Source organism: Scyliorhinus canicula, chromosome 11, assembly GCF_902713615.1.
Source record: "Scyliorhinus canicula chromosome 11, sScyCan1.1, whole genome shotgun sequence".
NCBI lineage: Eukaryota > Metazoa > Chordata > Chondrichthyes > Carcharhiniformes > Scyliorhinidae > Scyliorhinus > Scyliorhinus canicula.
The window spans coordinates 4,613,348-4,640,884 of NC_052156.1; the positions used below are offsets into that span (position 1 = coordinate 4,613,348).

The window sequence follows — 27,537 nt, forward strand, 5'->3', positions numbered from 1 at the left end:
CCCATCAAACACTCCCAGGACAGGTACAGCACGGGGTTAGATACAGAGTAAAGCTCCCTCTACACTGTCCCCATCAAACACTCCCAGGACAGGTACAGCACGGGGTTAGATACAGAGTAAAGCTCCCTCTACACTGTCCCCATCAAACACTCCCAGGACAGATACAGCACGGGGTTAGATACAGAGTAAAGCTCCCTCTACACGGTCCCCATCAAACACATCCAGGACAGGCACAGCACGGGGTTAGACACAGAGTAAAGCTCTCTCTACACTGTCCCCATCAAACTGTCCCAGGACAGGTACAGCACAGGGATAGATACAGAATAAAGCTTCCTCTACATTGTCCCTGTCCCCATCAAACACTCCCAGGACAGGTACAGCACGGGGTTAGATACAGAGTAAAGCTCCCTCTACACTGTCCCCATCAAACACTCCCAGGACAGGTGCAGCACGGGGTTAGATACAGAGTAAAGCTCCCTCTACACTGTCCCCATCAAACACTCCCAGGACAGATACACCACAGGGTTAGATACAGGGTAAAGCTCCCTCTACACTGTCCCCATCAAACACTCCCAGGACAGGTACAGCACGGGGTTAGATACAGAGTAAAGCTCCCTCTACACTGTCCCCATCAAACACTCCCAGGACAGGTACAGCACGGGGTTAGATACAGAGTAAAGCTCCCTCTACACTGTCCCCATCAAACACTCCCAGGACAGGTACAGCACGGGGTTAGATACAGAGTAAAGCTCCCTCTACACTGTCCCCATCAAACACTCCCAGGACAGGTACAGCACGGGGTTAGATACAGAGTAAAGCTCCCTCTAAACTGTCCCCATCAAACACTCCCAGGACAGGTACAGCACGGGGTTAGATATAGAGTAAAGCTCCTTCTGCACTGTCCCCATCAAACACTCCCAGGACAGGTACAGCACGGGGTTAGATATAGAGTAGAGCTTTCTCTCCACTAATGTAAACTAAAAACAGGGAATTCTGGATAAACACAGCCGGTCTGGCAGCATCTGTGGATAGAGAAGCTGAGTTAACGCTTTGAATCTGTCAGACCCTTCTTAAGAGTGGAAGTTCCATCCCAATGCACTGTTCACCCAACTCCATTTGCTGCACTCATTGTCTCTCTGAATAACAATTGACAACTTTGCGCTGAGAGTGAAACTATTTTGAGCTTTGCCCGCACGTTTTCGAGTACCGTTCGCCTTGAAAGGGACATGTGTCCACGATCCTCATTGCTACATCCAGTTCTGCGTGTCTAACCAGAGGATAATGCTGTTGATTAAAGCTATGCTCACCTGACCCTGTTGATGTTGTCCCAAATTTCTAAGGGGTGAGAAGGACATAAGTTCAGTCAGTCCGCTGCATGGAATAAACCAATGCATTTATATAGCACCTATCATGCAGAGAAAATAAACCGAGAGCCTGCGGGCAACATAAGGACATATTTGGAAACCTGATCACAAACTTGCTGAGTGTTTTAAGGTGCATTTAAAAAGGAGCAGAGAGGGGAAGAGAGTCGGAGAGGATTAACATAGAACATAGAACAGTACAGCACAGAACAGGCCCTTCGGCCCTTGATGTTGTGCCCAGGATTGGGAGCACACCTCCCATTTCCAGCCCCCAGGGAGCTGAGACCTGGCCACCAATGGGTGAGCGATTAAAACTCTGGATTTTCCAGAGGTTAGAATGAGAGGATTGCAATGATCTCGGAGGATTGTAGGGCTGGAGGAACTTAGGAGGGAGGGGATGAGGCTGGGGAGAGACCTGAAATTGAGGATGAGAATTTTAACGTTTGGGTGTTGCTGACCTGGGTGGGGACCAGTGTCGTTCAGCAAGGACAGGCTTCGTGGCTGAGTAACATGTGGAAGGATTGAGGCAGCAGTGTTGAATCAACTGAGGTTTACAGTGGGCGAAAGTTGGGAGGCTGCCCAGGGAGCGTTGGAACAGTCAAGTCTGGAGCTGGGAAAAGCATGGCTGAGGGTTTCAGATGCAGATAAGGTGAGATGGAGGGGGCGGGGTGATGCAATGGAGGTGGAAATCAGTGTTGGTTTGGATGTGTGTTGTAAAGTCCATCAGCGACACCAAGGTTGCAAACAGCCTGATTGAGCGTCAGGCCATTGCCAGGGAGAGGAATCGAGTTGGTAGTTAGGGAACAGTTTGGGTTGGGACAGAAAACAAATGCTCAGATAAGCCGTCTGATCATTTAGAGATGGCGGCGGTGAGATAGAACAGGGAGCCATCAATGTACATGTGGACACAAACATTGTTTGATGGCATCACTGATGGATAAGAAATAGGAGAGGCCAGGGTAGATGTTGGGGGCCACCAGAGGTTACGGTGCAGGAGCAGGAAGAGTCATTGACGGCAATTCTATGGTCACGATTATATTGATGAGAATGGAACCAGACGAGGACAGTCCTGCCTGCTGGATAATGGAGAAGGGGCTACAATTCCAGCTATTGGCGCTATTGGACAATTCAAATCCCAGGGGAAAACCTGGCTTGATCGATCCTAACATTAATTTTTTATTTTGGAATCGAGGGCAGCGACTGAACAGAGTCAGCTGATCAATTTTTAACAAACGAATAAAACATTTATTGAACAAGAAAAGAAGAACTATTTTAAACTATTCCTTCACCACAACTATACCTTTACAGATCTGTACAAATGTGAAAGGATAACACAATTACAAAGTCTACCTTACATGCTAATTTTCTCAGTAAATACTCAGTCCATGTAAACTAGTGGACAGACTGTAGTGTTCCGACACTCTGGGCAAGTGCACAGCCAGTTCCACCCCCCACCCCCCCACACACACCCCAGAGTCCCAACACAAGTGAGTTAATCAAAAATGTGTGCTTTCCGAAAAACTTGAATCCTTGACTGTTCCAATGAGTTACAGACACCAGATTTATAAGTTAAACATCAACAAACTGTTTATTAATAATAAGAGGAAAGTATGAATATAAAAAGAAATAACAGAACAATGGTCTACCAATCTACCTGATCCCAAAACTCCGTCCCCCCTTCCACCCAGACAGACACAAGGTAAGGGTTGGAGTGGATAAAAAAGCAGGGATTAAAGGGAAAGGTTTGAGGTGAGTCTTCACTGCTGTAGTTGCGGCCTCTGGGAATGGATTTGCTCAAGAAAGTCAGGTTGGCACAGTTTCCTCTTTGTGCCACCAGATGGAGCTAGGTACAGGATGTGCAATTCCAATCGCCGTCCACCAGATGGCGATATACACTGGATGGCCAGATCGTGTATTTCTGTTCTTCGACCACCAGATGGTGCAGTGTTCTTCAAACTCGGGGGCGCGACCCGCGTGTGGACCTCGGGCGGGTGTCGGGAGGGTCGCGGAGCCGTCATTCGCGGCGCTCCCGATCGCGTAAATCCCCGCGCAGCAGCTGGCTTTTAATAACGCTGGCTGCAAGCGGCCTTTATAATGGCCGCGAACATGTAAAAAAAATTCAGCCGCATTGCGCATGCACGCACAGTCATGCACAAAACTATGGACATGCGTGCCGATGATCGGGCGCGCATGCGCAGTGCGGCCACTATTTTTTTAAACGGTCACAGCTTTTTGTTTTACAATTTAATCGGGTTTTTATTCATTTTATTCATTTATTTTATTCATTTAATTTTTTTTTCATTTATTTTATTCATTTTATTTTTAAATTTTTTTTACAAGTTGGGGGGGGGGGGTTGTTTGATAAAATGTTACAGGAAAAAAATGAAAGACATTTGGACAGATGGAAACTCCATACTTTCCGACACAGGAAGGCTTCACCTTCATCCAACAAGTTCCATTGGAGGAGCGTGTACGTGTGCCAAAGGGACCCAAAACCATTTCCTCCATTTTTGTCAGCAGCAAACAAGGTAAGAGAAAATGGTGGATCGCGAAGGTCGGCCGGCGTGGGTCGCGAAGGTCGGCCGGCGTGGGTCGCTCAGGTCGGCCGGCGTGGGCCGCGAAGGTCGGCCGGCGTGGGTCGCTCAGGTCGGCCGGCGTGAGTCGCGAAGGTCGGCTGGCGTGGGTCGCTCAGGTCGGCCGGCGTGAGTCGTGAAGGTCGGCCGGTTTGGGTCGCTCAGGTCGGCCGGCGTGAGTCGCGAAGGTCGGCCGGCGTGGGTCGCGAAGGTCGGCCGGCGTGGGTCGCGAAGGTCGGCCGGCGTGGGTCGCTCAGGTCGGCCGGTTGGTAAAAATGGGTCCCCGGAAAAAAAGTTTGAAGAACACTGAGATGGTGCTTTTGTCTGCCTGTGAAATTACTGCAGCTTTGACCCCGGAATTAACAGACTTTTACTTTCCTGATTTCTGTACAAAACTCTGGTTGCTTTATCATGAATGTTCTCACCTTAAATTTCAATCTTGAGTTCTTCCCAGCCCTTCAGACAAAACTCTAAGAGGGTTACCAACCTGTGGAAAATGGCTGGCACTTTTACATTCAAAAGATCTCCTTCCCAGTTCTAATGGTTGTCGGTGTCCTTTTAAACAAGAAAATGTCCACAGATTTAGCTAGAATGCCTCTTAAAATTGTTTGGCAGAGAGAGAGAGAGAGAGAGACAGGGAGATTTGCCACTACCTTCTGGCTGAGCTTCCTTCTCAGAAAGCAAATGATGGAACACTTCAAAAGACCTGCCTCCTTTCTGGAAGTTTCTGACTGGCTCCACCAATCATAGGCAACAATAGGAGAATGCCGAGAACTCGACATTCACCAATTGGCTGCATGCCAGGTCTATCAAATCGACATCGCAGGTTCTGCCACAGAACCAAAAGGGGACGTCCTGGCCTGGTCCATCAGGACAGAGGGTTTCAGTGTCCAAAGATTGTAATTTAAACAGAAATCCCAAAAGGTGCACAAAATGTTGTAGCAGCTAACCAGAAGAATGTAGATCAAAGTCGGGGATAAAAAGGGAGCACAGGACAGACAAAAGGTTTTACAACAATGTCCAAACAGTAGTCAGACACACCACACTCTGAAACCAAGTGACAGGTGTCACCCGAAAACAACTTCAATAATCTCTCAATATTTGCCATATTGTGAGTCAGCTGGCCTCATTTACATTCTGTCTTCCACATGAGGGTTTCCTATCTCCACTCTTGAAAACACACTTTGGAATCTTCTCCCAAATGACACTTTCTCTCGGATGTCTTCACCAAGAATCCACCTCCAGGGTTTCAAATCTCCTTCTGATATTCCTCTGTGCTGGAGCACCACATCCATTCAAGATTCATCTTTCACGCAATCTCTCAGTTATCCAGCCATGCTAAAATGACACCACTGCTTCACAGGCCCGGAGTAAGGAATCACCAACATTTGGATCACCTTGGATCTTCTGGCTTTTCACAAGCCCATGTTATTACACGTCTGCACCCTGCAGCCCTGTCATTTAATGTGGACCTTCTGCTCTTCACTCTTAACTTTGCTGAATAGAATCTGTTTAATCCCTCCCCTTGTTCCTTGCCTTAACTGTCATTTTGGGCCATTTCCCTGTCCCTCCCTGGTTTTTGGATCCTTTATATTTCGTCTAGGGCTTGCTTTCTGCCCCTTTGCATTGTCCTTCCTGTTCTGCACACTGCTTCCAACTGAACTAAAACTGCTTTTGCTGTCTCTCTGGGCCTCTGGTTGTGATGCAACAGCAGAGTTTGTGATGCAGAACAAGGGCAGCAGCGCGGGTGGGGGGGTGGGGGGGGTGGGGGGTGGTGGGGGTGGGTGGGTCGGGGGTCGGGTCGGGGGGGTGCGTCGGGGGTCGGGGCGGGGGTCGGGTCGGGGGGGGGTCGGGTCGGGGGGGGGGGGGGTCGGGTCGGGTCAGGGGGGGCCGGAGTGACCTGGTATATGATCGGGACTCACCGATGGGCGGGCCGGTCTCTCTGTCGGCAGGTCTCTGACGCCAGTCACGCACTCGTGGCGCCCCCTAGCACATGGCGCCCCGGGCGACTGCCCGAGTTGCCGGTACCTTGAGCCGGCCCTGTTGCTTTGTCTATGATTGATACAGTGGGACTGGTGAGGCCACATGAGGTAAGGCTTAAGGTGCGAGGCCAATATAGTTGAGTGAGTGGGTGCTTGCGGAGCAGGTTCGGGGGTCGACCAGCCTACTGCTGGCACTAGTTTGTTTGGTCATGTGCAATATTGTTACCATGATCTTGGCCGAGTGACTCCTGAATGACACGGTGAGGCAGACACTTACCCTGGAGACATGGCCTACCCTGGGGGGGTGGGCTGTGCTTCTCTCATTGTTTTCACTGTACCTTGCTGAATGAGGGAAATATGATCTTGTCTTTTCTCTGTTTCCTTCTCAACCGCCTGTGGAGAGCTTCCTTGTTCTCATAAATATCCAGGAAGACTGGCTGCTTAGAGATTCCACGCTAAACAAAACACAGGAATAACAATGCTGAACCTTTTCATGCTGATATTGTGCTCACTAATCCTCTTTACTGTCACCTGGCCCTCACCAGACTCATTAATATTCTCCTCCCCTCCGTTGGGATGGTTGCAATTGAGAGGGGAGGCGGTGAGGGTACAGGAGGAGGGGAGGGAGGCAGTGGCTGGGGTGGGGGGTAGTATGGGTTTGAGACCTTCCCCTTTCCCTACCCTACCCTGTTTGGAATCCCAAATAGGCACTGTGCCAGCTCTGTCTGGATGGGGGCAAGGGTGGAGGGGGAAAGGGTGTGGGTGAATGTGAGGTTGGCGGGGGGGGGGGGGGGAGGGGGGGGGGGGGGGGGGTGGCAGGAGTGGCAGTTTCACCTGGCCAGGAAGAGCTCGTCATCTCTGCCCCACCTATTCCGCGAGATCACTCCTGCTCTTCATCCTCAACGCCATCTCCATTCCCCATCGGGCAACAGCTGGGCCGCAAGGGACCCAACATGGTGCCCAGGAAGTGTTCTGCCCGGCATGTTGGCAGATGAGATGGCGTACTTCACTGGGAGTGAAGCTGTTAGGAGCCCACCAAGGGGAGACAGTGAGCAGCAGTAGGTCCTGTCTGGCAAAACTGCAAAGGGAAACTGGGACTGGGGGTTAACTGAAGTGGACAATGATCCATTCCTTGTGGCGACAATATAACGTACCGTTTTGGTAAGCTTTTTCTTCTGTTGGTGGGCAAAATGCTCAATTTTCAATCCTGTTTGAACAAAGAACAAGAACTAAGAAAGTTACAGCACAGAAACAGGCCCTTCGGCCCTCCAAGCCCGTGCCGACCATGCTGCCCATTGAACTGAAACCCCCTATGATTAATATGACTGCATCAATCATAGACGCCCTTCCTGGGTCCATATCCCTCTATTCCCATCCTATTCATGTATTTGTCAAGATGCCCCTTAAATGTCACTATCGTCCCTGCTTCCACCACCTCCTCCGGCAGCGAGTTCCAGGCACCCACTACCCTCTGTGTAAAAAAACTGACCTCGCACATCTCCTCTAAACCTTGCCCCCTCGCACCTTAAACCTATGTTCCTGAGTAATTGACCCCTCTACCCTGGGAAAAAGCCTCTGACTGTCCACTCTGTCTATGCCCCTCATAATTTTGTAAACTTCTATCAGGTCGCCCCTCAACCTCCGTCGTTCCAGTGAGAACAAACCCAAGTTTCTCCAACCTCTCCTCATAGCTAATGCCCTCCATACCAGGCAACATCCTGGTAAATCTCTTCTGTACCCCCTCTGGTTTAGCACACTGGGCTATAATAGCTGGCTTGTAATGCACCTGCATCAGTGACCCAAGGAGTTCGACGGAAGTCAAGCACCCGAGACACTACACGTGTAGTGTCTCCCACCCGCCCTCCTCCTCTAACCTAATAATAAGACCCATTGGGGTGAGCAGGTGAGTGCCTTATTACATTATTATTTTTCTTTTTCTTATTTGTTAACCAGAACTAGGTTGAAAAAGACTATAGCAGAGGTATCCAAGTTTGTTTTTTTTTTAAACTGAAATTTATACAAAGTAATAAATTAATTAACTAATCAGAGATGGCTGGGCAGGTGATGTGCTGTAGCTGTATGATGTGGGAGCTGGCTGTTCCCCTTGTGAATGGCAATGACCACATCTGCAGCAAGTGTTGGTTGCTGGAAGAACTCCGGCTCAGAGTTGATGATCTGGAATCTGAGCTTCAAACACTGCGGCACATCCGGGAGGGGGAGAGTTACCTGGACACTTTGTTTCAGGAGGCAGTCACACCTGGGAGATTAAGTAATTCACATTCAGTAAGTGATCAGGGACTTCAGAGTGTGACTGTTAGTGAGGCAGGCAGGGGGAACCTGAGTTCAGGAGTGCAGGAGCCTCAGCCCTTGACCTTGTCCAACAGGTATGAGACTCTTGCTCCCTGTATGGATGAGGAAAAGGGCTCTGGACAGGATGAGCCAGCTGACCACGGTACCATGGTGCAGAAGGCCATTCAAGAGGGGGGAGTAAAAAGACAAGTAGTTGTTATAGGGGATTCTATAATTAGGGGGACAGATAGTATCCTATGCAAGCCGGATCGGGAGTCTCGCATGGTGTGTTGCCTGCCCGGTGCCAGGGTGCGGGACATCTCTGACCGGCTTGAAAGGATATTGGAGCGGGAGGGGGAGGATCCAGTTTTTGTGGTCCACGTTGGGACTAACAACATAGGTAAAGCTAGGGTGGAGGACCTGTTCGGGGACTATCAAGCACTAGGAAGAAAATTGAAATACAGGTCCTCAAGGGTCATAATCTCCGGATTACTGCCCGAGCCACGTGCCAATTGGCATAGGGACAAGAAAATTAGGGAAGTAAACACATGGCTAAGGGATTGGTGTGGGAAAGAGGGATTCCACTTCATGGGACATTGGCATCAGTTTTGGAACCGGGGGGATCTGTACCGTTGGGACGGTCTCCACCTGAACCAATCTGGAACCAGTGTTCTAGCGAAGAGGATAAATAGGGTGGTCAGTAGGACTTTAAACTTCTGAGTTGGGGGGAAGGGAAAGTGAAAGCGACAGGGAGCAGGGAGTTAAATGGCAAGATACGCAGGAGGATAACATGTAGGCAGGTGGATTTAAGCTTGAGGCAGACTAGGAATGCAACAAAAAGGAAGGATAACTTTGGACATCTTAGGACTTCCAATATCTGTAATGATAAGAAAGCTAGCATTAAGGCACTTTACCTGAATGCTCGTAGCATTTGTAACAAAGTAGACGAACTAATGGCACAGATCATCGTGAATGATTATGATGTGGTAGGCATCACAGAGACATGGCTGCAGGGGGTTCAGGACTGGCAGTTAAACATCCAAGGATATACAACCTATTGAAAAGACAGAGAGGTGGGCCGAGGGGGTGGGGTTGCCTTGTTAGTTACGAACAAAATTAAATCTATGGCACTAAACGACATAGGGTCGGATGATGTGGAGTCTGTGTGGGTAGAATTGAGGAACCACAAAGGCAAAAAAACCATAATGGGAGTTATGTACAGACCTCCTAACAGTGGTCAGGACCAGGGGCGCAACATGTACCGGGAAATAGAAAAGGCATGTCAGAAAGGCAAGGTCACGGTGATCATGGGGGACTTCAATATGCAGGTGGATTGGGTAAATAACGTAGCCAGTGGATCCAAAGAAAAGGAATTCATGGAATACTTACAAGATGGCTTTTTGGAACAGCTTGTCATGGAGCCCACAAGGGAGCAGGCTATTCTGGACCTAGTGCTATGTAATGAACCAGACTTTATAAAAGATCTTAAAGTAAGGGAACACTTAGGAAGCAGCGATCATAATATGGTTGAGTTCAGTCTGCAGTTTGAAAGAGAGAAGGCAAAATCGGATGTAATGGTGTTACAGTTAAATAAAGGTAATTACGAGGGCATGAGAGAGGAACTGGCGAAAATCGACTGGAAGCAGACCCTAGTGGGGAAGACAGTAGAGCAAAAATGGCAGGAGTTTGTATGCATAATTGAGGACACTGTACAGAGGTTCATCCCCAAGAAAAGAAAGATTATCCGGGGAGGAATTAGACAGCCATGGCTGACAAAGGAGGTCAGGAAATGTATCAAAGAAAAAGAGAGATCCTATAAAGTGGCCAAAAGCACTGGGAAATCAGAAGATTGGGAAGGCTACAAAAACAAACAGAGGTTAACAAAGAGACAAATAAGGAAGGAGAGGATCAAATATGAAGGCAGGCTAGCCAGTAATATAAGAAATGATAGTAAAAGTTTCTTTCAATACATAAGAAACAAACGACAGGCCAAAGTAGACATTGGGCCAATTCAAACTGATTCCGGAAGGCTAGTGACGGGAGACGAAGAAATGGCTGGAGAACTTAATAAGTACTTTGCGTCTGTCTTCACAGTGGAAGACATGAGTAATATCCCAAAAATTATAGAGGGTCAGGGGGCTGAGTTGAGTATGGTTGCCATTACAAAAGAGATGGTGCTAAAAAAGCTAAAAGGTCTTAAAATTGACAAATCTCCTGGCCCCAATGGGCTACACCCTAGAGTTCTGAGAGAGGTGGCTGAAGAAATAGCGGAAGCGTTGGTTGAGATCTTTCAAAAATCACTGGAGTCAGGGAAAGTCCCGGACGATTGGAAGATCGCTGTTGTAACCCCCTTGTTCAAGAAAGGATCAAGACAAAAGATGGAAAATTATAGGCCAATTAGCCTAACCTCGGTTGTTGGTAAAATTCTAGAATCGATCGTTAAGGATGAGATTTCTAAATTCTTGGAAGAGCAGGGTCGCATTAGAACAAGTCAACATGGATTTAGTAAGGGGAGGTCGTGCCTGACGAACCTGTTAGAATTCTTTGAGGAGGTGATAAGTAGGTTAGACCAGGGAAACCCAGTGGATGTGGTCTATCTGGATTTCCAAAAGGCCTTTGCTAAGGTGCCACACAGGAGGCTGCTGAGTAAGGTGAGGGCCCATGGTGTTCGAGGTGAGCTACTGGCATGGGTTGAGGATTGGCTGTCTGACAGAAGGCAGAGAGTTGGGATAAAAGGTTCTTTTTCGGAATGGCAGCCGGTGACCAGCGGTGTCCCACAGGGTTCAGTGTTGGGGCCGCAGCTGTTCACCATATATATTAATGATCTGGATGAAGGGACTGGGGGCATTCTAGCAAAGTTTGCCGATGATACGAAGTTAGGTGGTCAGGCAGGTAGTGCTGAGGAAGTGGGGAGGCTGCAGAAGGATCTAGACAGTTTGGGAGAGTGGTGCAGGAAATGGCTGATGCAATTCAACGTGAGAAAATGTGAGGTCTTGCACTTTGGAAAAAAGAATCCAAGCATCGACTACTTTCTAAACGGTGAGAAAATTCATAATGCCTAAGTACAAAGGGATCTGGGAGTGCTAGTCGAGGATTCCCTAAAGGTAAACATGCAGGTTGAATCTGTGATTAAGAAAGCGAATGCAATGTTGTCATTTATCTCAAGAGGGTTGGAGTATAAAAGCAGCGATGTGCTACTGAGCCTTTATAAGGCTCTGGTTAGGCCGCATTTGGAGTACTGTGTCCAGTTTTGGGCCCCACATCTCAGGAAGGACATACTGGCACTGGAGCGTGTCCAGCGGAGATTCACACGGATAATCCCTGGAATAGCGGGTCTAACATATGATGAACGGCTGAGGATCCTGGGATTGTATTCATTGGAGTTTAGAAGGTTAAGGGGAGATCTAATAGAAACTTACAAGATAATACATGGCTTAGAAAGGGTGGACGCAAAGAAACTGTTTCCGTTAGGCGAGGAGACGAGGACCCGTGGGCACAGCCTTAGAATTAGAGGGGGTAAATTCAGAACAGAAATGCGGAGACATTTCTTCAGCCAGAGAGTGGTGGGCCTGTGGAATTCATTGCCGCGGAGTGCAGTGGAGGCCAGGACGCTAAATGGCTTCAAGGCAGAGATAGATAAATTCTTGATGTCGCGAGGAATTAAGGGCTACGGGGAGAATGCTGGTAGGTGGAGTTGAAATGGCCATCAGCCATGATTGAATGGCGGAGTGGACTCGATGGGCCGAATGGTCTTACTTCCACTCCTATGTCTCATGGTCTTATGGTCTTATGGTAATGCAGAATAAGGCAGCAGCGCGGGTTCAATTCCCGTACTGGCCTCTCTGAACAGGCGCCGGAATGTAGCTGCTAGGGACTTTTCACAATAACTTCATTGAAGCCTACTTGTGACAATAAGCGATTATTATTATTATTAAAGCTTCCACATCCTTCTGGTAGTGTGGCGACCAGAATTGAACACTATACTCCAAGTGTGGCCTAATTAAGGTCCTATACAGCTGCAACATCACTTGTCAATTCTTATACTCAATGCCCCGGTCAATGAAGGCAAGCATGCCGTATGCCTTCTTGACTACCTTCTCCACCTGTGTTGCCCCTTTTAGTGACCTGTGTCCCTGTACACCCAGATCCCTTTGCCCCTCAATATCCTCAGGGTTCTTCATTTACTGTATATTTCTCATCTGTATTAGACATAGAACATAGAGCATACAGTGCAGACGGGAGCCATTCGGCCCATCAAGTATGCACCGACTCACCTAAGCCCTCACTTCCACCCTATCCCGGTAAACCAATAACCCCTCCTAACCTTTTTAGTCACTACGGGCAATTTATCATGGCCAATCCGCCTAACCTGCACATCTTTGGACTGTGGGAGAAAATCGGAGCACCCGGAGGAAACCCACGCACACACGGGGAGAACGTGCAGACTCCGCACAGACAGTGACTCAGCCGGGAATCGAACCGGGGAAACAGGCGCTGTGAAGCCACAGTGCTAACCACTGTGCTACCGTGCTGCCCAAAAGGCAGGTGTGAACAGCGCCAGCGGGACTCGGGTTTTTACGACGGCCGCTCGGCCAATCCTGGGCCGAGAATCAGCGGGGGTGGAGGGGGTGGGGGGGTGGGGGGGGGGGGGGGGGGGGGGGTAAAGCAGCCCGAGGCAACCGACAGTTATCTAATCAGGTGTAGGGATCCACCACTGAAGAAAAGAATCCGTCTCTTTGGTGTGTTGAAGAAGTGATGTTCACCATCAAGTGTGACATGGAGATGGGCAGCAGGAATCAACCTGAAACTTGACCCTTTCTTGTAGTGTGGATTTGATGTTAAATGCTGTTCACCTCCTTCCCAGATCAGTACTGTTGCCTCGGTTAATTGGGCGGTGTGGATAAGTGACATTGAGCTGCTGTCTTGTCCACCAAAGAAAGTGCCCATCATCTTTTTGGCTAAATCCGACAGAAGCTGCATTGGTCCTTTGGCCTTCTGGTGGGTCGGCCAACAGTGCGTACAATTTGTCAGCTTGACCAGTTTTCCAAGTCATTGAGCCTGACCCGCAGCGACACTCTCTCCTTAATCATCGCAGTCAGGGACTTCTGGTGACGGCGGGCGGGAGGCAGCCGAGCAACGGAGGGCTCCCGTTCGGGAACGGCATTGTCGGGGCTTTAAGCCTGGTGCCAGGGTCCACGGAGGCGGCAAAAGCAGGGGGAAGGCACAGAGGAGACACGCGAAGGCACAGTAAAGGAAAATGTCGAAGATCAGCAAAAAAACGGCCATAAAAAAACAGCTGAGGGTCCGTCGGGGAGTGGACAGCTCACTACGGGGTCGCCAAGGAAAAATGAGGCTGGAGCACCAGGGGAGGCCACATTGCCTACGGCTGAAGAAATAACGAAGGCGATGGCTGCGGAATTCGAAAGGCAGTTTACAAAATACATGGAGACAATGAGGAAGGAGATGAGGGAGGTTTTGAGTGTGCTGGTGGAGGAGGCGATTGGTGACGACGGCGGTGGCGAGCACAGTGGCGGAGGTGCGGGAGCAAAGGGAGGCGCTGAAGGAAGTGGAGGAGACATTATTGCAGCACGGTGATCAACTTACCTCGATGGGGAAGGAGATGCGGAAGGTGATGGAGATTAACAAGGATCTGCGAGGGAAAATGGAAGACCTGGAAAACAGGTCCAGGCGACAGAATGTGAGGATTGTGGGGCTGCCCGAAGGAGTTGAAGGGCCGAGGCCGACAGAGTATTTTGCCGCGATGCTGGCGAAACTATTGGGGGAGGGGGAGGATCCCTCCCGATATGAACTGGATTGGGCTCATCGGTCGTGGAGGCCTGTACCAAAGGTGAGTGAGCTGCCAAGGGTAGTGACTCTGTGTTTCCCTAGGTACAGTGTGAAGGAGAAGGTCCTGTGCTGGGCCAAGCAGAAGTGGGTGGTGCAGTGGGCTGGAGCTGGTATACGTGTATACCAGGCCTTTACGGTGGAGCTGGCGAGGAGGTGGGCTGCTTTCAACCGGGTGAATAGGGCACTGTACATCAGCAAGGTGCAGTGCGGCATTGTATATCCAGCGAAGCTGAGGGTGACTTACAAGCTCAAGGACTTTTATTTTGGAACAGCGGAGGCAGCGGAGGAGTTTGCAACGGCAGAAGGACTGGCAGAACTGAGAAATTGAGAAATGGCCATGTGCCGATGTAACCTCATGACTGTATTTTCTTCTTTTTTGTTTCACTGCGTGCGGGTGTATGGGCTAAAGGAGCCAATAGTGTATATATTTGGACAAGGGAAGTGATGGGATTTTCACTCGAAGTGAGGGCTCTTTGGGGTGTAGGTGGATATGTGGGGTTTGTGCGCTAAAAGGGGGATTTCTGGGCTTTTCTAGGGTCGGGCAAGGGGGAAAGGGACCCGGGCGGGGGCCTCCACGCTGGCCTGTCTAAGCCAGCCAGTGAATGGGAGTGAAGTGGGGGAGGGGCTGCGGCCATCGGTGCCTAGCAGAACAGGGTCCGAGGGGTCTAGCCGGGGTGGAAAGTTGGGGGGAAGGAACCGAGGTTGGGGGGAGGAGTTTTGCAAGAGGCAGTGGGCGGGAGGAGTTGGGGGGGGGGGTGTTTACAACTCTTGGGTATCACATACGGTACTCTTTCAGAGGTTGGACGGCGTTGAGTGTGGTAGGGGAAGTGGACTCTATGGTGACCATGGGCGGTCCCGGACTCCTTTCTCTTTTTCTCCTTTGTTTTTTGTTTCCACCGTGGGAGGGTTTGTTTTATTGGATGCATATATTGACAGATGGGCAGTTGTTTGGGGGTGGTGGGAGGATGGGATTGTTGTTAAGGGGATTGATTTTGTATTTATTACCGTTTATTGTCTGTGGGTGGGGTGTAAATTTTGAAGGAAAATGTGAAAATGGAGAATAAAAACATTTTTTTAAAAATCATCGCAGTCAGTTTGGACTCTGGCTTATAGTTCCTGTCGCTGTAGTCTGAGAGACTGTCCTAATGTTGGTAACGACGTTGGCCTGAGAATCGACTGCTCGGCAAACGCTGCCGATGGAGGGCTGAATTGGACCCAGCGACTCTTCCGATTAATTTTTCAATTCCAGAGCCAAACTTTGTTGAGATTAGTCAAGCTCAGTGACAAGAACACGCAGTAACAGATTCAGAAACAGCTTCTTCCCCGCTGTTACCAGACTCCTGAACAACCTTCCTATGGACTGAACTGATCTCTCTACACATCTTCTCTACTGAGTAGTACTACACTCCATATGCTTCACTCGATGTCTATGTGTTTACATTGTGTAATTATGTGTGTCCTATGTTTTTTCATGTATGGAGCGATCCGTCTGGACTGCACGCAGAACCATTTCACTGTACCTCAGTACACGTGACAATAAATCTAAATCGAGGAATTTCACTGAGAGTTTCAGTCATCAAGGTCGTGGGAGGGGCTGGTCACCAACTTAAATGAAGCAGACATCCTTATCATTGGTTTTTGTTTCCTACCTGTATGCTTTAAATTCTTAGGACTTTTGGATAAACCTGGTACCTGAGTGTTTAGGTTAGTTCTGCAGCAGCAAATTAAAGTATAATAATAATCTTTATTGTCACAAGGAGGCTTACATTAACACTGCAATGAAGTTACTGTGAAAAGCCCCTAGTCGCCACACTCCGGCGCCTGTTCGGGTACACAGAGGGAGAATTCAGAATGTCCAATTCACCTAACCTGCGCGTCTTTGGACTGCAAGAGGAAACCGGAGCACCCGGAGGAAACTCATGCAGGCATGGGGAGAACGTGCAGACTCCACACAGACGGTGACCCAGCGAGGAATTGAACCCAGGACCCTGGCGCTGTGAAGCAACAGTGCTAACCACAGTGCTGCCGTGCGACCCTCAGTGAAATTCAATTTGTAAAAAATCATCGGAGGTTACCACGTGTGTTTCCTCTCCAATAACTCAACCGGAGCTCCACACACAGGTCATTCCTACCTCTTCTTATTAAGTCAGCACTGTCTGAGAATGACAACTGCCCTTCAATGGGGGGCTTCAATCGATGCACAGCTACAGCCCCTCGACTGACGTGCAGCTGCTTCCTGACATCTTCAACAGATGTGGCCACACTGTCCTCCTCCATGCTCTCCTGATAGACTGGCAGCAATGATTCCTAGCAGGCAGGAGAGAGGACACTGTTAGAGAAATAATTCCCTTCATTTTGGCTCCGTTAATCGCAATAGGGAATGCAAAAAGTGAAGGAGAAAAGGAGGGAAGGAAATGAGGGAAAGAGGAAGAAGGGAGAGAAGGATGGAAGGAGGGAAGAAAGGAGGGATGAAAGAGGGCGAGAGGGAGGGAGGAGGGAGGTGAAGAAGGAGGGAGGGGAGGAAAGAGGAAGGGGAGGAGGAAGGGGGAAAGGAAGAAGGGAGAAGAAAAGGAGGGAGGGAGGGAGAGGGGGAAGTAGGAAGGGAAGAAAATAGGGAAAGAAAGACTGGGTATTTCTGTTGCATTCCATAAATCCCGGATGATCTAAAATGCTTCACAGCTGTTAGGCTGCTGACCAGACATTTGTTAGGATACTGTATGGGAACCTCAAACATTTTTTAAAAATTTGTAAAACTGTGAGGCTAAAGGATACTTCACCCCAGGAGTTTAAATTAAAACAAACTTTAATTTAAACAGAGAATTAACATCAAGCTTTACAATTATCAGTTAAACAATTCTTAAACAAAAGGAAAAATGAAAACTTACTATCTATAGCTGTTACTAACTCCAATTAAGCAACCCCAATACAGTTCAAATGCCACTTATGAACAAAGATAGCAAACCAATTACTTGGAGAGTAATAAAATAAATAACTAAATAACCTTTATTGTCACAAGTAGGCTTACATTAACACTGCAATGAAATTACTGTGAAACGCCCCTAGTCGCAACATTCCGATGCCTCTTTCGGTGCACAGAGGGAGAATTCAGAATTCTCACGGGTACGGGAATTGAACCGGCGCTGCTGGCCTTGTTCTGAATCACAAACCAGCTTTATAGCCCACTGAGCTAAACCAGCACTGGACATTTGAGCATTTGAAGAGGGAGAGCCTTTCCAAGAGCAGAACCAGTATACTTCTGCTAAGCTGAGCAGCATTTGGGTTAAAATTCTTCTGTCTTGTCAGACTCAAATCCTGGGACAAACTGCAAAACTACAGACAGACCTGGCTCCTCCCAGTGATTGCATCACCTGAATGCCACGAAGATGTCATATGTCCTGCTTAATTAGGACTAAATACAACCCCTCAAATGATCTACTCTCCAGGGAATCTTCAGCAATCATAACAATATCACATTAGCCCTTGATATGTAACTAAATGTAAGTGGTTGGAATGAATCATGACCTCATATTTTATGAATTCTTAATTAGAGCTTTAGCATACATAATCTGGATACCTTAACCTAGGTTCTTTAATAATATTACTGCAACAAATATATATCTAAACCCAAGCTCTTAATAACATTCCTGCCACAAATATGAAATATAATAATTTCTACATTCATGACAACCAATGAAGTATGTTTTTGAACTGCAGTCACTGTTCTAATGGTGAAAATGCAGCAGCCATTTTGGACACAGCTAGATCCCATGAATAGCAGTGAGCTAAAGTCGTGGTTCCTGGGTTCTGTCAAACTCTGGGGGCTCTGTGGGGATTTTCAAAGGTGTCTGCAAAATGACTTGGAGGCAACTGGAGGCGGATGTAGATGGTGATCACTATTGTGTAGCACAGGGTGGGCCAGTATAGAGGGGAGCAAATATTGGGGAGTGCTGAGAATGTCGGATAATCTAACAGATAAGCCCACAGTTAACAGGGCGCTGGGGGATGCCAGGGGAGTTCAGCCTTTTCAAGAGAGCGGAGTTTCTTTTCCATAATTTTGTCTTATCCACTGTGTCACAAAATACAGATGCACATATCTCACTGGAGGCAAGGCCTGCATTCTTAAAAGCATTATTGAAAAAACTCTTTACGGAGTTAGTGCACGGTCAATTCCAGTCCCACAGGCCCCGGAGTCACAACACAAGTGAATTAACCAATAATTCTCATACAAATTCCCAAAGTCTTTGGTCCTTGGCTGCCCAATAATTACAGTCACCAGGTTTGTACATTTAAACACAATTACTGTTTATTTACTACAAGAACAATAATGAAATATTCAGCAAATACAACTAATCAATTATCAACTAATTCCTAACACCCCACTTTAACCCGCCTCCAACCCTCTATACACACACAAGTCAGACAAATAGAGAGGGTTGGAAAGGGGTATAATGATCAGTGAAAGGAAAAAGAGTATTTGTTTCAGATGATGTTTTTTATCACACCTTTTTTCACAACAAGCTTGCAGGTTAAAGTCTCCAGCTTCAGGGAACGGGACATGGCTAATCGGCAGGGGAAGGGGGCGGGTCGTTCCGCGACCCGGCTGATCACTTGGAACGTGAGGGGGCTGAATGGGCCGGTCAAGAGATCAAGGGTATTCTCACACCTGAAGGGACTGAAGGCTGATGTAGCAATGTTACAGGAGACCCATTTGAAGGTAGTGGACCAGGTTCGCCTGAGAAGGGGGTGGGTGGGACAGGTGTTCCACTCTGGATTGGACGCAAAGAACCGGGGGGTGGCGATTCTGGTGGGAAAGAGGGTGTCGTTCGTGGCGGAGGAGGTGGTGGCGGATAAGGAGGGTAGGTATGTGATGGTGAAGGGTAAGCTGCAGGGGGAGAAAGTGGTGATGGTCAACGTATATGCCCCGAACTGGGATGACGCGGGTTTTATGAGGCGCCTATTGGGCCTCATTCCGGGACTGGAGGCAGGGGGCTTGATCATGGGGGGGGACTTCAACACAGTGCTGGACCCCGGGCTAGACAGATCGAGCTCTAGGACCAATAGGAGGCCGGCAGCGGCAGAAGTGCTAAGGGGGTACATGGAGCAGATGGGAGGAGTAGACCCATGGAGGTTTGGTAGGCCGAGGGCGAGGGAGTATTCCTTTTTCTCCCACGTCCATAGAGTGTACTCCAGAATCAATTTCTTCGTGTTGAGCAGGGGGCTGATCCCGAGGGTACGGGAAGCTGAGTACTCGGCCATTGCGATCTCTGATCATGCACCACATTGGGTGGATGTGGAAATGGGGGAGGCGCGGGACCAGCGCCCGCTGTGGCGGCTGGATGTGGGGCTGTTAGCGGACGACGAGGTGTGTAAAAGGGTCCGGAAGAGCATCGAGAGCTATCTGGACTTGAATGACACGGGGGAGGTGCAGGTGGGGATGGTCTGGGAGGCCCTGAAGGCAGTGATCAGGGGAGAGCTGATCTCCATAAGGGCACACAGAGAAAGAAAGGAGAGGCAGGAGAGGGAGAGGCTGGTGGGGGAGATATTGGAAGTGGATAGGAGATATGCGGAGGCACCAGAGGAGGGGCTGCTGGGAGAACGGCGCAGCCTGCAGGTCAAGTTCGACCTGCTGACCACCAGGAAGGCAGAGACGCAGTGGAGAAGGGCACAGGGCGCGGTCTATGAGTATGGGGAAAAGGCGAGCAGGATGCTGGCACACCAGCTTCGCAAACGAGATGCGGCTAGGGAGATTGGGGGAGTGAAGGAGAGGGGCGGGAAGGTAGTACAGAAGGGGCAAGAAGTGAACGGGGTCTTCAGGGATTTTTACAAGGAGTTGTATCGGTCTGAGCCGCCGACGAGGATAGGGGGAATGGAGGACTTCCTAAACAAATTGAGGTTCCCAAGGGTCCAGGAGGGACTGGTAGAAGGGCTGGGGGCGCCAATAGGGCTAGAGGAGCTAGTCAAGGGAATAGGTCAGATGCAAGCGGGGAAGGCGCCGGGGCCAGATGGGTTCCCGGTGGAATTCTACAAGAAAAATGTGGACTTGGTGGGACCGGTACTGGTACGAGCCTTTAATGAGGCGCGAGAGGGGGGGGTTCTGCCCCCGACAATGTCGCAGGCTCTGATCTCCCTGATACTGAAGCGGGATAAAGACCCCGTGCAGTGCGGGTCCTACAGGCCTATCTCGCTTCTGAACGTGGATGCCAAGTTGCTGGCAAAGATCCTGGCAGCTAGAATAGGGGATTGTGTGCCAGGGGTAATCCATGAGGACCAGACGGGGTTCGTGAAGGGGCGGCAGCTCAACACGAACGTGCGGAGATTGCTGAATGTAATTATGATGCCGGCAGTGGAGGGGGAGGCTGAGATAGTGGTAGCGCTGGACGCGGAGAAGGCATTCGATAGGGTGGAGTGGGAGTACCTGTGGGAGACGTTGGAACGCTTTGGGTTTGGGGAAGGGTTTATTAAGTGGGTGAAGTTGCTCTACTCGGCCCCGACGGCGAGTGTAGTGACAAACGGGAGGAGGTCGGAGTATTTCGGGCTCCACCGAGGGACCAGGCAGGGATGTCCCCTATCCCCCCTACTTTTCGCACTGGCGATCGAACCGTTGGCGATGGCACTGAGGGGTTCAGGGGGGTGGAGAGGACTGACTAGGGGAGGGGAGGAACATCGAGTATCGCTGTATGCGGATGATCTACTGCTGTACGTGGCAGACCCAGAAGGGGGAATGCCGGAGATAATGGAACTATTAGCAGAGTTTGGGGACTTTTCGGGGTACAAACTAAATTTGGGCAAAAGCGAGGTTTTTGTGATACACCCGGGGGACCAGGGAGAGGGTATTGGGAGACTCCCCTTCAAGCGAGCAGGAAAGAGCTTTAGGTACTTAGGGGTGCAGGTGGCAAGGAACTGGGGGACCCTCCATAAGTTGAACTTTTCCAGGCTGGTGGAACAGATGGAGGAGGAATTTAAGAGGTGGGACATGGTACCGCTGTCGCTGGCGGGGAGGGTGCAGTCAATCAAAATGACGGTCCTCCCAAGGTTCCTGTTTTTATTTCAGTGCTTGCCCATCTTCCTCCCTAGGGCCTTCTTCAAAAAGGTGACGAGTAGCATCATGAGCTACGTGTGGGCGCACGGCACCCCAAGGGTGAGGAGGGTCTTTTTGGAGCGGAGTAGGGACAGTGGAGGGCTGGCACTACCCAATCTCTCGGGGTATTACTGGGCGGCAAATGTGTCAATGGTGCGCAAGTGGATGATGGAAGGGGAGGGGGCAGCTTGGAAACGAATGGAGAGGGCGTCCTGTGGCAACACAAGCCTGGGGGCCCTAGTAACGGCACCAGGGCCGCTCCCCCCCACGAGGTACACCACGAGCCCGGTGGTGGCGGCCACCCTCAAGATATGGGGGCAGTGGAGGCGTCACAGGGGGGAAATGGGAGGTCTGTTGGCGGCGCCAATAAGAGGGAACCATAGATTCATCCCGGGGAACATCGACGGGGGATTTCAGAGCTGGCACAGGGTGGGCATACGGCAGCTGAAGGACCTGTTTATAGAGGGGAGGTTTGCGAGCCTGGGAGGGCTGGAGGAGAAGTTTGAGCTCCCTCCGGGTAATATGTTCAGATATTTACAAGTGAAGGCAATTGCTAGACGGCAGGTGGAGGGGTTCCCCCTGCTCCCCAGTAAGGGGGCGAGTGATAGGGTGCTCTCGGGGGTCTGGGTCGGAGGGGGGAAGATATCAGACATCTACAAGACAATGCAGGAGGCGGAAGAAGCATCAGGGGAGGAGCTGAAAGCCAAGTGGGAAGGGGAGCTGGGAGAGCAGATAGAAGACGGGACGTGGGCGGATGCACTGGAGAAGGTCAATTCTTCCTCCTCGTGTGCGAGGCTGAGCCTCATTCAATTTAAGGTGCTGCATAGAGCTCACATGACGGGGACAAGGATGAGCCGGTTCTTTGGGGGTGAGGACAGGTGTGTCAGATGTCTGGGAAGCCCAGCGAACCATGTGCATATGTTCTAGGCATGTCCGGTGCTGGAAGGGTTCTGGAAGGGGGTGGCAAGGACGGTGTCGAAGGTGGTGGGGTCCAGGGTCAAACCAGGATGGGGGCTTGCGATCTTTGGGGTCGGGGTAGAACCGGGGGTACAGGAGGCTAGGGAGGCCGGAATACTGGCCTTTGCGTCCCTAGTGGCTAGACGAAGGATATTAATTCAATGGAAGGACGCGAGGCCTCCAAGCGTTGAAACTTGGATTAACGATATGGCTAGCTATATTCAGCTAGAAAGGATCAAATTTGCCCTGAGAGGGTCGGTACAGGGATTCTCCAGGCGGTGGCAACCCTTCCTTGACTTCTTAGATCAGAGATAGACGTTCGGGGTCGTGGCAGCAGCAACCCGGGGGGGGGGGGGGGGGGGGGGGGGGAGGGAGGGGGGGGGGAGGGGGGGGGAGGGGAGGGGGGGCAGCAATGGTCATGGGGGGACATGCATGACTGTAACGCGGGCAAGTCTGCTCGCTGCTCATGTCTGAAACTGTAGGCTGCCTTGTTTGCTAAGTTGTTGCTTGGGGGGGGGGAGGACTGGTGCGCGCGTGAGGGCGGGCGAGGGAGGGATATTTGCCTAGAGGGATTGTGTTGTATATAATTTAAAAAATAGTAGGGGTAAATGTTTGTATGGAAAAACTCTTTCAATAAAAATTATTTTAAAGTCTCCAGCTTGCAGCCTGTACCGGTCTTCTCTGTAGAAGCATCCATTCATTCGGGTTCTCTGTAGTTTAGAAATGCAATACTTCCAGATTTTGCCTATTGCCACCTTACTTTGCTTTCATTTTGTGATTTATATTCAGACCTCTGTAGGTTCAGTAACATAGCCGGCACAGCAGACCATCTGGAGATCGATGTAGCCGATTCTGCTTTTGTCTCTCTGGAGGAGAGACAGCTCTTGCAGTCGTTTTCAGGGGAAAGTTCGCTGGTTCATACTGAAAGATCCTGCCGACTCTGGAAAGCACTCCACTGGGTTATAATCCAATCACCACTAGTTGCCAGGCAGAGTACGGGCTTTTGGGCCAATTAAGTGGCCACCATCCAATCATTAAAACTGCATTCTGCCCCATCCCTCTCTGGTGCCGACAAATGTGTGGCCTCCTGTTTAAACTAGCACAGACCAGTACAGTGAGCTCTGCTGGAATCTCTGGATTCTTCTGCTGGAATTAAAGATACACGCTGCTGACCTTAAAGACACATGTCCATTAATCATCCATGGATCAAAAGAATAACAGCAAAGTAAAAGGCTGCGGAAGTGAGGAAATAAATAACAAGGAGCCTTACAACAGACAGCAGTTTATTGTGCATTAATATTAAATACTCATGTTAAGATGTTTGTTAATTTCTTTGAAAAAGGATCCTTCAAACAAAAGCATTTGGGGTCAATGAGAAAAATGACCAAAAATATTGGTCAGGAACTCCGACAGTGCAGCACTCCCTCAGTACTGACCCTCTGACAGTGCAGCACTCCCTCAGTACTGACCCTCTGACAGTGCAGCACTCCCTCAGTACTGACCCTCTGACAGTGCAGCACTCCCTCAGTACTAACCTCTGACAGTGCGGCACTCCCTCAGTACTGACCCTCCGACAGTGCAGCACTCCCTCAGTACTGACCCTCCGACAGTGCAGCACTCCCTCAGTACTGACCCTCTGACAGTGCGGCACCCCCTCAGTACTGACCCTCTGACAGTGCGGCACTCCCTCAGTACTGACCCTTTGACAGTGCGGCATTCCCTCAGTACTGACCCTCTGACAGTGCAGTATTCCCTCAGTACTGACCTTCTGACAGTGCAGTATTCCCTCAGTACTGACCCTTTAACTTGTAGGGATTCCATGATCACCTAAGATCTATAAGACATGTTTAAAACTTGGGATGGTGTGCGTTGGGGGAGAGGGGTGACTTACATTTCTCGGGCCATCAGCTTTGCTTGAATAGTGTGAGGTGATGCATTGTGGGAGGACGAACAAGGGAATACATAATGAATGTTCAGACACGAGGAAGGACAGAGGACCAGAGAGACCTTGGTGTGCATGTCGTTAGATCCCTCAAGATAGCAGGGCAGGTAGATAAGGAGGTTAACAAGTGATATTTGCCATTATTAACCAAGGAACAGAATATAAGAGCAGGGATGTTATGAAGGAGCTGTATAAAACATTGTTTAGGGCACATCTGAAGTATTGTGTACATTTCTGGTCACCATATTATAGGGTGGATAGGGAGGAACCTTTCCTCTGAGCGGAGAGGTCAATACCAAGTGGGCGTAAAAATTAAGTTAATGAGCAAAACGTTGACATGAAATTTGAAAGGAAGCTTTTCACCCAGAGGGTAGTGGAAATGTGGAACTCACTGTCTGAAAGGGTGGTAGAGGTGGGAACCCTCACAACATCGCACACCAGGCTACAGGCAAAGTACTGGAAAAGGTATCAGAGCAAATAGATGCTTAATGGCTGACATGAACACACTGGGACGAAGGGCCTCGTTCCTGCTGTAAAAGCTCTTTGACTCTGTAATTTGAGTGTTCAGTACCCTTCCCGACTCTTCAGATACTGAAGCAGTGCGTGCCCAGACAGCACGATTGATCCAGCCAGGGAGGAGCCGTCCTGCCCATTGTAACTGCACCAGCTCTCCTAATGGTCAACTCACCGAGGGCCACTCCATCAACTCCTCCCCCTTACCCTGCACATTTTTCCTTTTCAGATAATGATCCACCTCCATTTTGAAAGCCTCGATTGTCGCTGTCTCCACCACACTCACAGACAGTACATTCCAGATCTTAACCACTCGCTGTGTGAATCTGTCTCCACCACACTCACAGACAGTACATTCCAGATCCTAACCACTCGCTGTGTGAATCTGCCCCCACCACACTCACAGACAGTACATTCCAGATCCTAACCACTCGCTGTGTGAATCTGCCCCCACCACACTCACAGACAGTACATTCCACATCCTAACCACTCGCTGTGTGAATCTGTCTCCACCACACTCACAGACAGTACATTCCAGGTCCTAACCACTCGCTGTGTGAATCTGTCTCCACCACACTCACAGACAGTACATTCCAGATCCTAACCACTCGCTGTGTGAAAATGTTTCTCCTCAAGTTTCTGCTGCTTCTTTTCGCAATTATGTTTGATCATATCATAGAATTTACAGAAGGAGGCCATTCGGCCCATCGAGTCTGCACCGGCTCTTGGAAAGAGCAGCCTAAAACTATTCAACGTTTTAGCATCAACTACTTCCTGTGGCAATGAATTCCACAGGCTCACCAATCTTTGGGTGAAGAAATGTCTCCTCATCTCTGTCCAAAATGGTTTACCCTGAATCCTCAGGCTGTGACCCCTGGTTCTGGACACACCCACCACTGGGAACATCTTCCCTGCATCTACCCTGTCTCGTCCTGTTAGAATTTTATACGTCTCTATGAGATTCGTCCCTCATTCTTCTGAACTCCAGCGAGAACAATCCCAACCTAGTCAATCTCTCCTCATATGACAGTCCCGCCATCCCTGGAATCAGTCTGGTAAACCTTTGCTGTACTCCCTCGAGAGCAAGAACATCCTTCCTCAGAGAAGGAGACCAAAACTGCTCACAATACTCCAGGTGTGGCCTCACCAAGGCCCTGTACAATTGCAGCAACACATCCCTGCTTCTATATTCGAAACCTCTCGCAATGAAGGCTAACATACCATTAGCCTTCTTTACTGCCTGCTGCACCTGCATGCTTACCTTCAGCGACTGGTGCACAAGGACACCCAGGTCCCTCTGCACACTCCCCTCTCCCAATTTACAACCATTCAGGTAGTAATCTGCCTTCCTGTTTTTGCTTCCAAAATGAATAACCTCACACTTATCCAAATTATACTGCATCTGCCATTGATTTGCCCACTCGCCCAACCTGTCCAGATCTTGCTGTAGGATCCCTGCACCCTCGTCACAGTTCACCCTCCCACCCAACTTGGTAACATCTGCAAACTTAGAGATGTTACATTTTATTCCCTCATCCAAATCATTAATTTGAGGGGGCTGGTTTAGCACAGTGGGCTAAAGCGCTGGCTTGTAATGCAGAACAATGCCAGCAGCGCGGGTTCAATTCCCGTACCAGCCTCCCTGAACAGGCGGCGGAATATGGGACTAGGGGCTTTTCCCAGTAACTTCATTGAAGCCTCCTTGTGACAATAAGCAATTATTATTATAATACATATTGTGAATAGCTGAGGTCCCAGCACCGATCCCTGTGGTGCTCCACTAGTTACTGCCTGCCAATTTGAAAAGGACCTATTAATTCCTACTCTTTGTTTCCTCTCTGCCAACCAGTTTTCTATCCACCTCAATACACATCCCCAGTCACTTAAATTTTGCAGGGTAGAGGGTAGGACGGTCAAAGGGGAAAGTAATAGATTAGTAGGCCATTATTCTAGTTTAAATATTGCATGTTTTAACTCTATTCTTGTTATAAATAAAAATTATTGTGTTTCAGTTACAAATCTGGGGCGGAATTCTCCGACCCCCTGCAGGGTCGGGGAATCACCCAGGGCCGGAGTAAATCCTGCCCCCGCCGTGGCCGGAATTCTCCGCCACCCGGGAATCGGCGGGGGCGGGAATCGCTCCCCGCCGGTCGGCGGGCCCCCCGCGGCGATTCTCCGGCCTGCAATGGGCCGAAGTCCTGCCGCTGTCAGGCCTCTCCCGCCGCGTGGTTTAAACCACCTCTGTGCCAGCGGGTGCAGGCGGCGCGAGTGGGCCCCCGGGGTCCGGGGGGGGGGGGGGGGGCAGGGCGAACGGACCCCGGGGGGTGCCCCCACGGTGGCCTGACCTGCGATTGGGGCCCACCGATCGGCGGGCGGGCCTGTGCCGTGGGGGGCGCTCTTTTTCTTCCGCCGCCGCCACAGCCTCCTCCATGCCGGAGGCGGAAGAGACCCCCCCTACCGCGCATGCGCCGGTGGTGACGTCAGCGGGCACTGACACTCCGGTGCATGCGCGGACTTACGCCGACCGGCCAAGGCCTTTCGGCCAGCCCCGACGCCCATGGCGCCAAAGGCCGTTGGCGCCAGTCGGCAGAGCGGGAGCCACTCCGGCGCGGGCCTAGCCCCTAAAGGTGCGGAGATAATGATTTTGGATCTCGATCAAATCACCTTTCAATCTTCTCTTCTCCGAGGGAAACAGTCTAACTTTTTTTTTTTATAAATGTTTTTTATTCAGTTTTCATGTTTTATATTGAACAAATTACAAATTGTTAGAGAGAGAAAAAAAAACACACAAAAATTAACATATATATTTACAGGTGAGCATCTTCGTAGTAATAACTGTGGCCTCCCCCTCTTTGCCGGCATACATATTTTACATTCCCCAACATGTTTATTGGCATTTATTTAGTTTGGTTTTGGGCCTTAGCTAGCCATCAAACCCCCGTAACGAGCCCGTAGCCCCCCCCCTCCCCGCCGGCTACCTTCCCCCGACTATTCT

General features: G+C 49.9%; 1 protein-coding gene across 4 annotated transcripts in view; it reads right to left on the reverse strand.

Moving 5' to 3' along the window:
* Nucleotides 1-27,537, reverse strand: part of LOC119973753 — a 211,078-nt gene that overhangs the window by 48,843 nt on the left and 134,698 nt on the right. For all 4 annotated transcript variants that reach the window (XM_038812175.1, XM_038812174.1, XM_038812177.1 and 1 more), the window contains 4 exons: nucleotides 16,185-16,359; nucleotides 7,071-7,123; nucleotides 6,255-6,371; nucleotides 1,308-1,335 (listed from right to left, as the gene is read on the reverse strand). In XM_038812175.1, coding sequence (XP_038668103.1) covers nucleotides 1,308-1,335; nucleotides 6,255-6,371; nucleotides 7,071-7,123; nucleotides 16,185-16,359 — 373 coding nt within the window. The remainder of the gene's footprint in view (nucleotides 1-1,307; nucleotides 1,336-6,254; nucleotides 6,372-7,070; nucleotides 7,124-16,184; nucleotides 16,360-27,537) is intronic.